This window comes from Spermophilus citellus, assembly GCF_964194105.1.
Source record: "Spermophilus citellus genome assembly, contig: SCAFFOLD_421, whole genome shotgun sequence".
NCBI classification, from domain to species: Eukaryota; Metazoa; Chordata; class Mammalia; order Rodentia; family Sciuridae; genus Spermophilus; species Spermophilus citellus.
Genome location: NW_027672878.1, coordinates 62,028 through 76,107, shown reverse-complemented (window position 1 = coordinate 76,107; position 14,080 = coordinate 62,028). Strand labels below are relative to the sequence as shown.

General features: G+C 49.5%; 1 protein-coding gene across 1 annotated transcript in view; it reads right to left on the bottom strand.

Moving 5' to 3' along the window:
- LOC308640485 (kelch domain-containing protein 4-like) overlaps positions 1–12,541 on the bottom strand; it is a gene marked incomplete at both ends in the record, with an annotated part of 43,349 nt that extends 30,808 nt beyond the window's left edge. The window contains 2 exons of the mRNA XM_081312376.1: positions 4,349–4,751; positions 12,524–12,541. Coding sequence (XP_081168502.1) covers positions 4,349–4,751; positions 12,524–12,541 — 421 coding nt within the window. The remainder of the gene's footprint in view (positions 1–4,348; positions 4,752–12,523) is intronic.
- Positions 12,542–14,080: the final 1,539 nt, after the last annotated feature.

Sequence of the window (14,080 nt, the reverse complement as noted above, 5' to 3'; positions counted from 1 at the left end):
GACCAGGGAACTCCCACTGCCTATGGCCTTTCTGGTGTCAGTAAGCACACTGAGTGGGCCCCAGGGGCTATCAATGACTTCCAAACTTCTGAGAGGGCTGTTTCTTAAGGTCACCTGGAGGGGACTGTAATAAGGCATGTAAAAGCTGGGGGTTTTGTTTCTTTTTCAGCCAATAACTTACCCCAGTTTGCTTCTGCCCTGTCTCTATTATTAAATACCTTCAAGGCCTCATTAACCAGAGTAGCGACAGGAGTTTGATGTCCCTGTTCTAATTTTTGCAATTTTCTCCTAATATCTGGGGCTGATTGAGAGATTGAAGCCATGACTATCAGGGTCTCTCTCTCTGCTGAGTCAGAGGGAGAGTGTATTTTCTGAAACCTTCTGTCAGCCTGTTTAAGAATGCAGCTAGGATGAGGGTTGTGGCTCAGTGGCAGAGTGCTTGCCTCACACGTGTGAGGCACTGGGTTCAATCCTCAGCACCACACAAGTAAATAAAGTATTGTGTCCATCTACAACTAAAAAGGAAAAAAAAAAAAAGAATGCAACTGGACTCCGTCACAATTCACAGGTTTAACCGTGTATCGCTTCCTGCCCTCTGCAAAGCGGGTGACAGAGTGCTCTGTCTACTCCCTACGGACAACAAAGCTGTAACACCTAGGATGGCATCGCTGCCTGCCTTGCATACGCTGCCACCTGGGGGATGATACATACCCATCAGCCACGCCTATTCCTTAGCATCTAATTCTAGCCTCCCACCTGCAGGGCAACAATGAGCCAGGTCTACCATCACATCTCGCCAGGTAAGCCAAGATGAATTAGCTTTATGAATTCATCCCAGAATCTTTCCTCACATAATCCAAATCTGTTAGGAAAAGGACAGACTTGCCACTGAGACTTCCTTCTCCATTAGGTACTTCTCTCAAGAGTATAAACCCCATTAGCTGGTCCTAATTTTGTCCAAGAATAAAGTCTCCCAGGAAAGGTCAGGGCTGGTTTCTCAGGGTGGAGTGGAGGGGCAGGAGGGGACTGGTGCCACTAAGGAGATAGTAATGGAAGGAAGGCATCAGAGGGGCAGAAAGGGCAGAGGACCCTGAATTCAGCCTTGATGGGAAAGGACCTGTGAGAGCAGGTTGTTGAGAGTTTGTTTATGGCCAAGAGGTCCTAGTCCTGGTGGTGCCACCCAGTTTTGAAAAATAAATAGAATTCCTCTCCCTAGAGAAAGAAAAGGTGAGGAGTCTAGGGCTCTCAAACTCCCCTGCTTCCTACATGCCAGGGGACTCAAACCCCCCTTTTCACGTGGGCCTGCCAACTACTTTGGGGGACCAGACCTGTGTTCTAGTTAGCAGCTGCCAGGGTGTTTAGCCCTGATAAGAGCCTCCTGTGTCAGGGACTGAAAAATAGAATAAGACACAAAGAGAGAAAAGAGAGAAAGCGGGAGAGTAGGGAAGTGAAGAAAACAGATGGAGAGCTATGCCTGCAAGATCAGGAGGGGAGGGGAAGCCCTGCCTGCAGGAAGAAACAAAGTGACTAGGGAAAACTGAGGGTAGATCTCCTGTCAAAGCAACTACTCTGGAAAAAAGACCTGGGCGGCCACACTGTCACAGTAATATTGCATTAGGGAGTTCCATGTTCCTCTCACAGTGTCCTACCAGATACCAAAATGATGCCCAGAGGTAGACACTGGGATCTTTTGGAATCTTTTTTTTTTTTTTTTTAAGGTACGTGGTACTCAGGGTAGCTCTGCCATTGAGCGACATCCCTAGCTTTTCTATTTGTTCCTAAGTCAGTCTTACTAAGTTGCCCAGGCTGGCCTCAAACTCAGGATCCTCATGCCTTAGCCTCCTAAGCAGCTGGGATTATAGGTGTGCACCACCACACCTGGCTGGAACTGGGATCTGTTGATGTGATGACCAGAAGTCAATCTGAGTCAGGTGGGAAAGCACACAGGCGACTGGGGGCTGCAGGCAATTTTGGGGCTACCATTTAGGAGAGGAGACTGAGCTCCAACAAGATGATGTCAGGTTGGCTCTCTGAACAAGAGAGGTTTCACTGGTGATTTGCAAGGGTGGGAATGGTAATCGCACTCAACTCAGGTGTTTTTGCCCTGTGCTAAAGACATGAGAACACACACAGGGCACCCTGACATCAACAATGCAAAGCTGATACTGGCGGAGGGTGGCTCACACCAAGCCTCCTGGGCCTGCTGTCAGGCCAGGATCGAAGGCCGGCTGCACCTTTGCCCTCTCTCTGGTGGTCCCTGTCTCCATTTGAGACACTAAAACTATCATTCTGATTCAGTCACAGCTTATTTGCCCACCTTTGCGGCAAAGAACAACTCAGATAACATCCTCCCCACCCTTTCTTTGACAAGTACTACTACCATGACCATTCTCAAGCCCGTCTTCCTGGGGAGAAGGAAGTTTTTCCACAAGAAGTCCTCAGATATGACTGAGAGCTAAGCATTCACTTTCCTGGATACAAATTAGAATCCAAAGGTGGCTCCACCCCAATCTATGCCCACCAGCAGGCCATGGAAGCACCCATGGTTCTGCTCCTATGTGGCAGTTATCTGCAGCCATCCAAGGACCACCACGTCCCTGACAAAATATACTGTATTCTATACTCAAGACATTTTACTGAACAAATGGAAGTTTATAGAAGACCTGGAGGAAGAAGGGACTATTGGAAGATGAAGAAGGAATGGGCTGCAAAGAGGGCAATGGGTGGGATAGGGAGTAGCCCTGGTGTGCAGCTGGCACTGTGCCCCACAGACCAAGGCCACCCATGTTAGTAACCCAATCACAGTGGGACAAAGGAGTCCCACTGTGCCTCTTGTTGGGAGTCAGGCTTTGTCCGGATTTCCCAGACATAGGAAAATGTGTACAGCTGGGAGGGGCAGTGTCACCAATCATAAGGACAGGGTGGGGCATCTCCCACCATCCCCAGTTCTCCAGCAGCCCCACCACATGCCTGCATGCTGAACCCTCACCAGCAGCACTTGTTCCTACTACTCTGGCAGCACCTCTTAGCCTAGCAGGGGCTGGGTGGTACAGATAGTGTAGTCAGTGAGAATCTCTCTAGGTGATGATGATAAGCTGTAAGACGAAAAGAGCCAATCACGAGGAATGTGACTCAGGTAGAGGTGAGGAAAAAAAAAAACATAATCAGGAAGAACTTGGTGCAATTGAGACATCAAAATAAAGGTGGTATGGCTGAAGGAGTTAGCCTGGGGAGGGAGTTGGAGAAGTGTCAGAGGCCAGGACAGAGAGAAGCTATCAGCCAGGTGGTCAGGCATGTGGGCTCCGTGGCAGAATTCCCAGCTTCCTCCAAGACTTCCCTGCCTTCTCGAAGATCTACAGGACTGTGAAATGATGGGACATCACTCCCATAACGAGGTGTTATATGGCACAACTAACTTGAAGACAGGGAGATCATCCTCTGTGGGGTTGGCCTGATCATCTGACCAGTGACCCCAAGGGTTTGTTTTGAGAATGAATCTAGACTGTGTGGAAGGTCCGAGGGAAGCGCTCTCTGTGGAAGACACTGGTATCAACATCTAAGTCCCAGCACAACTGGGAGATGCAAAATGTATAAAGATGAGGTTCTGAGTAACAAGCACTGCTTTCAGAGGTCACACAGATGAACTGACTATACCACAACCCTAGGCAGGAAAGTCCTGCTCCTCTGAGGCTGTCCAGCTAGTAGCAGTGGAGAGACCCAACCCAGACCTGCATAGCCTGTGCACCTAATTGGTCAGGAACCTTAGGTTATTAGAGCTTAAAGCCATTTGAAAGGAAAAGACCAACCCATTATGTGACAAATGAGCAAATGGAGAGATGAGCATCTTAAGGAGAAAGGTGTGAGGGAGTGGCCAAGAGCTCCGGACTGGATTGGGAGTATCTGGTCAAATCCCAGCTCTCCACCACTTCATGGGCGTGTGACCTGTTGTCTCCGGCTTCCCAACTGTCCAGGGGAAGAGCCGGCGGTGCTACCTAACTCAGGCAGCTGTGAGGGCGAAAGCCCAGAGAACCCAGTCCTGCCATGCCACAAACGCGCGCCACACCGCGGCCGTGACCACCACCTCAGTGAGGGAGGCCTAGAGCATAGGTCAACAGAAAGCACCAAGTCTACCCCACGGACAGCACTGCGGTCCCCGGGTGAGGGGAGGGAGGACAGGGAAACAGGGCAGTGAGCGGCCGTCCACTCGGCGGGAGGCCCGACATTTCCGGAGGCTGCTCCGGTTACTTGGCCCCACACGCTCGCTCTTGGGCGCTGGTGCAGGACTACCTGCCCCTCAGGAGAAGGAGAGGCCGAGGCCCTCCGCTCCCCAGGCTCGGTCCGCTCAACTCCTCCTTCCGCGAGCGCTTGGACGCCTTCTTCTCCATCTTGGCGGCCGTCTTCTCCGCGCCGCGCCCCTTCTTCTCCTTCTTGCCCTTCTTGCCCATGGCGCGGCGGCCACGGAAACCAGCACACCAGGAAGGAGCGCGGCCGGCCGGAAGCGGGGCTCCGCGCGCACGGTTGGCGTCACTTCCGGTGGGTCGCCCGCTTCCGGCGCGGGGCTGCACCGTGAGCTCGGGGTGGGGCGCCGTCGTCCGCCAGGATCCGAGACCCTGCGCGAGGGTTCCTCGGGCCCCGCAGACTGGCGCCGCCGGAGTGGGCGACCCTCCTCGCCCCGCGGGCCGGGCCTTGGGCTGCCGCGCTCCTCGGGGACCGGGCCGTCTCGCTGGCCGCGCGGGGCTGGCGCTGTCGCCCTGAGGCCGGACGGTGGTCGAGGCCGAGAAGCTGATCAGCCCCCCGCGCTAGGAACCTTCTAGGGTGTGAGCCCGAGGAGGTCGGGAATGGCGGTGGGAAGAGCCGAGTTCCACCTAGGTGTCGTCTTTGGGCTGTAATCAAGGAAATGGGGCGACTTAAGGACAAGGACACGCAAGACAGTTGGCAAAGGGAAAGCGCGAATCAGGGAATTACCTGGTTTCTTCCTTTGTGCGTGAGCTGCCAAAGGACTCAGCAAGCCCTGGATCCGGTCGGCCACTTAACACTGAAGAGCCAAGAAAGGGCGGTGAAACCCGGTTCTTCAAGAGGAATGTGAGATTTGGGAAAACGATAGGAAGAAAGGGGGAGCTGGATTAAGGCTTCCAGACTCCACGAGTGATGTGGGGCGCTGCAGAGAACTCACAAAACCTGACCTCAGCCGCAGATATAATCCCTAAGATGAACTACCGAAGACCTAAGTCCTGACCATTGCCTGGGGGAATAACAGTACATGCCCTCTAGGGTGCTGTGACTTGGAGAACACACCTAATCCTGGGTCACCTCAAGGCAATGCACTTGAAGCAAATTAGCCCTTCAGTTACAGCATGTCTGTTGGCAATGCATTACAGTGGTCCCCTCTTAATAGCTGCAAAAGGAAGAGTGTAGTCTGTATTGAAGATTTATAAGGGTCTGGATGATGCAGGGTTTAGTACTTTTATTAATTGAAAGAATCTTGAAGCTAAATTGGAAGACTCTTGGATTACACGTCATGGTGACTTATGTGAGATTGAAATTCTCATTACTGAGAAAGGAATAGAATGAAACATCTAAAGTGAGATCAGAATCCTGAAATAATAAAAGGATTAAATACAGGCCCCTAATTTAGTGATAGTCACATTTTTGACAATGGATTCTCCAGTATAATATGTTTTTAGCCTATCTTTTATGTGGTCAGGCGCCCTCTGCTGCTTCCAAGTAGAAGTTCAGAAAACAAAAGAAATTCTTTTTTTTTTTTAAAGAGAGAGAGAGAATTTTAATATTTATTTTTTAGTTATCAGCGGACACAACATCTTTGTTTTGTATGTGGTGCTGGGGATCGAACCCGGGCCGCAAGCATGCCAGTCGAGCGCGCTACCGCTTGAGCCACATCCCCAGCCCCCAAAAGAAATTCTTTTTTTTTTTTTAAGAGAGAGAGAGAGAGAGAATTTTTTTTTAATATTTATTTTTTAGTTCTCGGCGGACACAACATCTTTGTTGGTATGTGGTGCTGAGGATCGAACCCGGGCCGCACGCATGCCAGGCGAGCGCGCTACCGCTTGAGCCACATCCCCAGCCCCCCAAAAGAAATTCTTAATGACAGACTAAATGAAGGACAAATGCCAACTTTTTAACCCTCACAATAATCAGCAAGCCTGGAAGAGTCACCCAGGTGTGGGATAGATGAAATGATTCTTCACACATTTCCCACATGGAAAATGAAAATAATAAACCAGCCCCTACCACACAGAAATCTTGAGAGAATCAAGTGAAATAACAAGACATCAAAAGCCATGTACAAACCTTAGAGTCTACATGCTGTTGAGTGAGGTCATGATTCTGACTTGACTGACAATCATTTAACAACATCAGTTGAATACTACAACACGTGGGACAGGTACTAGGCCACATGACATACCAAACACAAGACCCAGCTGCCAGCTTCAGGGAGATTCTGTTCTAGTGAAACAAACATATGAAGATGCTCCCCAAATGCTTTGTAAAATAAAACAAGGAATAAGAAAGGAGGGAAGGAGCCAGGCACAGTGGCGCACACCTGTAATCCCAGTGGCTTGGGAGGCTGAGGCAGGAGGGTGGCAAGTTCAAAGCCAGCCTTAGCAACTTAGCCAGACCCTGTCTCTAAATAAAATACAAAAAGAGGGCTGGGGGTGTGGCTCAGTGGTTAAGTGGGTTCAATTCCCCCATACCAAAAAAAGAGGAGGCGGGGAAGAGAAACAAAATCAAAGCCATTGTTTCATATATTACACCCAGTTTTTCAGTATTTTAAGGGAAAAAGGTAAATTCAGTCTTATTGCTCCATAGTGGCTGGAAGCAAATTCTCAGCTTTATGGGGTGTTTTTAATAGCTAAATATCTGGGTATCTTTTCATGTTTTGGTACTTTTTTCTTTTATTTTTTTAGTTGTAGGTGGACACAGTATCTTTGCTTTATTTATTCCCTCACTTGGATAATAAGGTGTGACCCTGGGAGTGGCTCTAGGAGTAGGCGGCACCAGAGGAGTTGAGCTTCACTCACCTGTTCCCTTGTAATTTTACCCCTAGCCTCATTTGAATGTCTTTTTCCCAATAAAGGGTTCAGCATGTGCTCCTCTCTCTTTCTGCAGACCCTTAAGGTCAGAGGAGCTGTCACAGGTCCCCAAAGGACAAGGTACCTCTGTCTCTTGTGTGGTTATTTCGTGCAGCCCAATTCCCCTGGAGTGACCCTGAGTGTTTTTGTTGCAAGGAACATGGCAGATCCAGGACTGACAGCTAGCCAGGGGTGGCAACCTCAGTCCTACAACTACGAAAGGCAGTTCTGCCACCACCACCACCACAGGAGCTAGGAGGAGGACCTGAGTCATCGTGAGCACAGGGCAGGCAGTGCCTCAGTGCCAGCTTAGTGAGACCGGGAGCAAGAAGCCCAGCCACCCCCCTCTAGACATCCCGCCTGTCAGCTGTTGAGTGGCATGATAACGACCGTTACCTGGATGAGAAAGTTCTCTGTTATTCCTTATTTTTCAAGAGTTCTTATGAGAAATAGATGTTGGATTTTGTTAAATAGTTTTGCTATAGTAGATATAGAACATGTAGTTGGTATAGGATTAATACCACACATCTCTAGTTGGTATAGAATCAATGATATCCATCCCATAGTTGGTATAGAATCAATACTACTTCTGCTTGGGTGCTTAGGAGAATTCACCAGTGAAACCAACTTGGCCTGGAGTTTCCTTTGGGGGAAGTTTTCTAACTGCAGATCCATTTTCTTTAACAGATATGGGGCTGCCCAGATTGTTTCTTCTTGAGGGAGCTTTAGTAGTTGCTAAATTGTCCATTTCACTTGGGTCATTGAATTCATTGGCAAAATGTTGCCCATAGTCAGCCTTTATTATCATTTTTCTGTCTGTAAATCTATAGTAATATTCCCTCTCTCATTCCTGATATTGGTATCTTTTGCTCTCTCTCTGATACCATTAATTCCCTTCTCTCCCTACACCCCATTGATCTGTCGAGGTCAAGTTGGAGGTCTATCAACTTCATCAGTCTTCTTGAAGAACTTCGTCGATTTTCCCCTATACTTCTTGTGTTTTCCTTTCTGATCTTTATTATTTCCTTTCTTCAGCTTGCTGTGGGTTTAATTTGATGCCTTTTCTAGTTTCTTAGCCTTGAAGTTAAGTTCATTGATGGGAGATCTCTGTGTTTCTCTGTTTCCCTTTGAATGTTGCTGCAGCTCTTTCCCAAATTTGATGTGCTATGCTTTGATTTTCATTCAGTAGAAAATACTCTCTGATCTCCCTTTCTTCTTAGATCCAGGGGCTGCCTACAAGTGTGTATTTGCAGATTTTCCAGAGATCTTCCTGGAAGTAATTTTTTCAAACTCTAATGCTTTCATGATTATGTCTTTATTATTCTTTATTATTTATTCTTTATTATTCTTTATTATTTCACTAAAGTATATCTGGATACTGGTTTGTTTTGATTTATCCCACTTGGCATTGGCTGCTCTTGTGAATCTTGGCTGTATCATGTCTGGGAACTTCTCAGTCATTTTCCCTTCATAGAACCATTGCTCCCTGTCTCCTCCTTGTGTGTCGCCCAGCAACCCCGCAGTGTCCCCTCCACTCCCTGTCTCCTCCTTGTGTGTCGCCCAGGGACCCCGCAGTGTCCCCTCCACTCCCTGTCTCCTCCTTGTGTGTCGCCCAGGGACCCCGCAGTGTCCGCTCCACTCCCTGTCTCCTCCTTGTGTGTCGCCCAGGGACCCCGCAGTGTCCCCTCTCACTTCCTCTCAGGTCTCAGCCTCTCTCCTTCAGGCTCCATGTCTCATCATCTTGCTGCCTTTTGGTCAGTCTGCTGGGTTCTTGGGTTCTTGTCTTAGCCCCAGCAAGTCAGTCTAACTGTCCACATAATTTCAACCCTGGTTGATGACAGCTGATGATAAAATGGGACAAAGTCATATTTATTTCTTTCTTGAATCTGGTGGATCCTTTTATAGTTCCGCATTCCCTGTGGAAATTTTCAACCTTGTCTTTTATTTTGTCGTTTTGTGGTTCAGTAATTGTGCTCATTATCCTTGGAGAACTGTCTGTGAGTATACTTCGAAGGGTCGCCGTCCCTCCAGTGAGGAACCACTTTCACAGGCACTTCCAGTCCAGGTTGTGGTGTAAGGCCTTTGGATAATCCAGTGGGGCTAATCTTGGCTGAAAGTCCCAGGAAGGGCAGCGGTGTGGTCAGTGTCTTGGGGATCCCCTCTCCACTGGGCACACAGTGCTGAGTGCCTCCCTGGGGTTCCTGGCCTTTGCCACTCCGGCAGAGCTCTTGAGACATCAACAGAACCTGGCAGGTCTCTCTGGGTTCCCCTTCTCTGGGCCTTGGCTTTGCCTTGCCCTTGGAGGCTGTTAAGACTGGCTCGTGTCTATAAGCAAAAGGGATCTCAGAGCCCAGTGACCTTTCTTCTTTTTCCTGTCTTTCTTTCTTTCTTTCTTTCTTTCTTTCTTTCTTCTTTTTTTTAGTTGTAGATGGACGCAGTATCTTTATTTTTATGTGGTGCTGAGGATCAAACCCAGTGCCTCACATAAGTAAGGCAAGTGCTCTACCACTGAGCCACAACCCCAGCCCACCCAGTGACCTTTCTTGATATCTACTTCCCATGTTCAGGCGTGGTAATTCCTTACTTCCTATTTAGCTTTCTCATGCCTTTAAGAAGACCTGTTTCAGTCTTTATCCCACATTTTTCAATTGTTTCAAATGGTAGGAACAGTCCTAATAACCTAGTTGTATTTGTCTATTTTTTTCATTACTATAGTGAAATAACAGGCAAATTACTTTATAAAGAAAAGAGGTTTAGCTCAGAGGATCAAAGTTTAAATATCAGGGCGCCAGCTCTGATAGGAGCCCATGGAGGATGGTGGGACAGAGTGCACACAGGAGGAAGAGATCGCATTTTAAAACAGGGAGTCCGAGAGCAACTCAGAGTCAGGCTTCCTTTTCTAACAATGTACTCTCCCAAGAGCTCAAAATCCCACAAATGCTGGCTTCATCCCTTCTGAGGGCAGCTTCCCAGTGACCTAAGGACTTCCCATGAGGCCTGCCTCTTAAAGGTCCCTCCGTCCCTCAGCATCTCCACACTGACAAAGCTCTCCTGAGTCCCTGGGGCACTTCATACCCACACCATAGGAGTCCACCCGGAGCCTGGAAACGCAGCTCTACTTCATTTTCAAGTGGAGTTTTTCAGTGCGTCATTAATACATTTGCACCTTCAAATTTCAGAAAATGTGAACAGAAACAAAGAGAGAACCTCAAAGGCACTTAGAGTCTTCCCTCCCCCAGACCACTGATGACATCTGGGGTAACTTCCTCTGACTGACAGCCAGCCATGATCTCTGTGGCTTCACTCCCTGCTCAGCTCGGGGCAGGGTCTCCTGACTTCTTACCATTATCACTGGATCTCAAGACATCACATGAAGATGAGGACGTTTTGTAAGTCATCAGATGCCAAGACAGGAAAGAGAGAAACTCCAAAACTAGAAAACAGGGCAGAGATCAGAAAAAAGACAGAAGCCATGCTGGACACCTGGTCACAGCCCGACAAGCAACTTTGTTTGACATGGTATTGAAGGTGAGCATGGTGTCAGGAGGCTTGATGCACTCCCAAAGGCCCGCAGAAGGCTGCAGACTCGGGCCTTCCTGGTCAGTGGGTCCATTACCTACTTTCTGAAAGATCAGCACTGGCTTCTAGGTCCCCATCCACCACATCTTGACTTCTGCACAGTCCTGGTCACGGGGGCTGCTCTTCTGTGCATTAATTGAGGGAAGGAGTCAACACACCACTTACATGGAAAGACCCCCCCACCTCACTAGCCTTTGGTGTCTGGGCATTTTAACAGGCAAGTGACGGTTTTGTTAGTACTGAGCTTGGTGTTTCCCTGATAATGGACCATGGAGAAACACGCACACTGTGTAAAATCACTCGTCAACTCTCACTTGTTGCAGAGGGGCCTGTGGGAGACTGGGGTGCCCCACACACTTGATGGGACGGGGGCAGAGGGAGCATGAGGCCCTGGCAGGGATGTCACCTGTGCTCTGTTTTGCTAGGGCCACTTCCCACCAGTTCCCTGGAATGACCTCGTCAGTGTTTTCCTTTCAAAGCTGTCAGTGTTCCCAGGACCCAGGACTGAGCGCTTCCCTCTGCTCTGCTCCGACCCTCCCTTCTCAGGATGGAACAAAAGGTAAAAAAAGGAAGGAAGAATAGACAGAGGTAAGAAATGAGTGAGAGGAGAACTGACTCCAAAGTCTTTAATGGGGATGTTAGAGCCAGAGTGACAGAGGTGCAGAGACACTCTGGAGCTCCACGAGGTCAAGACCAAACCCATGCCTCCCTGAGAATGCAGCCGACCAGCCTCTCGTGCCATCAGCTATAAGGGCTCTCGCTGACCCTGTGTACCTCTGTCTCCACTCCTTGATTCTTCATTTGCATCTCACCTGAGTGCTGCTATCAAAAGCCTGTGGCTCTTGGTCTTGGAGAGGACAACCCACATACGGATGAAGACAATATCTCACCATCTCACGTGTTCCCTTCCTCTGACTATGGCAGGGACACATTTTCTGCATGCCTTTCTGGGCCATTTGGGGACTTTCTTCATTTTTAATGATTTATTTAAATTTAACAGATGGGGCCATGTTTTTGTCCTGGGGACACAAAGGCAAGTGACACAAGGCAGGAAGGAGGATGGGGTGACAGAGGATGGAGCACGTGGACCAGCACCATGAGAGGAAGTGCTGTTACTGGGAACATCTTCGGTTACTTGGAAATCAGAGGCCAGCGATCTGTTTCTGGTTTGTCTATGAAATATTGGACGACAGGTTGCCAAGTCTTGGGTCTGGTTTCCTGGTGTGAACCCGCCAGGCCTTCTGCAGCTGCCTACCCGGGATTCTGGTGGAGGACGGTCTCTGCTGCATCCACCTGTGCTCTGTGGATTGCCTCATTCACCAGCTGGGCCCAAACCAGGAGGATGTGGTTAGCTCCACACCCGGGATGGAGGTTTCAGAACAAGCTTCCATAAAGGCAACACCTGGCCCCTCCAGATGGCCTCCAACGGAGCCTGCAGCTGAAGAGCAAGAGAAGTGCTCTTCTTGAGAATGGGGAGCTTTGCAGTCGTCTGCACCCAGACGACTGTAAGGCTGCTGCTGTAAGCCCTCAGCACAGGTTGCTGGCTATGGGGTCACCAGCAGGGAAACTGAGCTGGCTCCTGGGCTGAGCAGGATTAAAGTACCAAGTGCTCAAAAGGGTGATGTTAGAGGGATTTTAGAAACTGTGGTGGATTGGGCAGCCATGCCTGTAATTCCAGCAATTCAGGAGGCTGAGGCAGGAGGATCACAAGTTCCAGGCCAGCCTGGGTGACTTAGCAAGCGTCTGTCTTAAAATAAAAATAAAAGGGGCCTGGGAGTGTAGCTCAGAGATAAAGTGTCTCTGGATTCCATCCCCAATACTGAAAAAAAAATTATTTTTTAAATCCAACTCACTGTCAGCACCATCTCCATCTTGCACTGTTGGGCTCAGTATTCTGGCCTTTTTAAGAACACACCTGGAATTAGCAGTTTGCTCTGTCCTGTGTCCAGCATTTCTCTGGTGGCACCTCTGATCACTCCACAGGACAGCAGAGACAGCTGTTTGGGTGGGTTTAGGGGACACACATCTGAAGCAGACATGAACCTGCCATCACGTGGGAGCACACTAGGGTCGCAGTTACCTTACAGCCTGTTCACTGGCTAACTGTTGTCATTATGACATTAAAGGACATTAGAATCATTGTTTTCCTGGCTTATGAACCTTGACTTGGTGTGAAGCCTCCCAAGCCCCATCATCCAGACCTGGAAATTGCGATGCTACGGCCTGCCAGCAGGTGGCAACAGTCACACCATGTACTAGAATCCACTTTGCTCAGAGGCACACATGAAATGTCATATTAATATACGTTGCATGATAATAGAGAGGTGGAGAGGCATACAAAGAGATGGGGAAGAGAAACCGACAACAGGTCATGGGGGCTGGCCGTGGCTCAGTGGCAAAGCACTTGCCTAGCATGGGTGGGGCACTGGGTTCCATCCTCAGCACCACATTAAAAAAAAAAATTAACAAATAAAATAAAGGCATTCTGTCCATCTACAACTACAAAAAATAGAAAATAAAAATCCGGTCATGGGTACCAAGTAAGCTGAGCATCCTCACCCTGCTCCTGTTGCCCCTTTCTGACCCTTGAGGCACCCTGCCCGTGCCTCCATGAAGCTCCAGAGAATCTGTCACACACATCACTTGGGGATAACGGTTTTCAGAGGAGAGGGATTTTTTGTTTTCCTATCAGACGCTTTGGCCTGAGTCCCAGGCACTTTGGGCATTTGCCCAGAGACAAGTGACCCTTCCATGGGCTGAAGATGAGCACGGAGAGGACCCAAGCACGAAGGGTCAGCACAGACTCTGGCCAGGGCTCAGCAACAGTGGCAGAGCCCCCTGGGAGGGTTGTTCCTGGCCACCAGTTCCCACCAGCCAGGAGCCCTTGCAGGCGGTCAGTCACAGTCCCCGCAGCGCTGAGCATCTGAGCATCCGAGGCAGACTTACTGAGGTCCCTTGACCCCCCCACCCCCACAAAGCCAGGACCTGTGGGGCCCCAGGGGCTGAACGGATCTCAACTTTCTGAATGGCTTCTTGGCTGATGCAACTCGGCATACAAGTTGGTCAGAAACTCTGTCTGCGCCCGGCAATGTCCAGGTCGGCCACCAGAGGTCAGCCCATCAACACGGAAGGGGCCTTAGCTCTGCCAACACAGGACACAAACATTGCATCATCCTCTCCAGGACCAGGAGGACCCAGGGCCAGCGGGACTGAGCCCACGCGGAGGCTTTGACAGCCTCCGCAGCCTCTCTTGTAACAGCTGTGAGGCTTGCGCGGCCATCGCAGACACGAAGACAGACTGGTCCCTTGGTGCAGCTGTGCTGGCCAGTCAGGCCCAGGAAGCCAGAGGGGGAGATGGCTCTGATAAGCAGCTTTTCTGAATCGGCTCCTTCCTCCTGGGCTGAAATGTT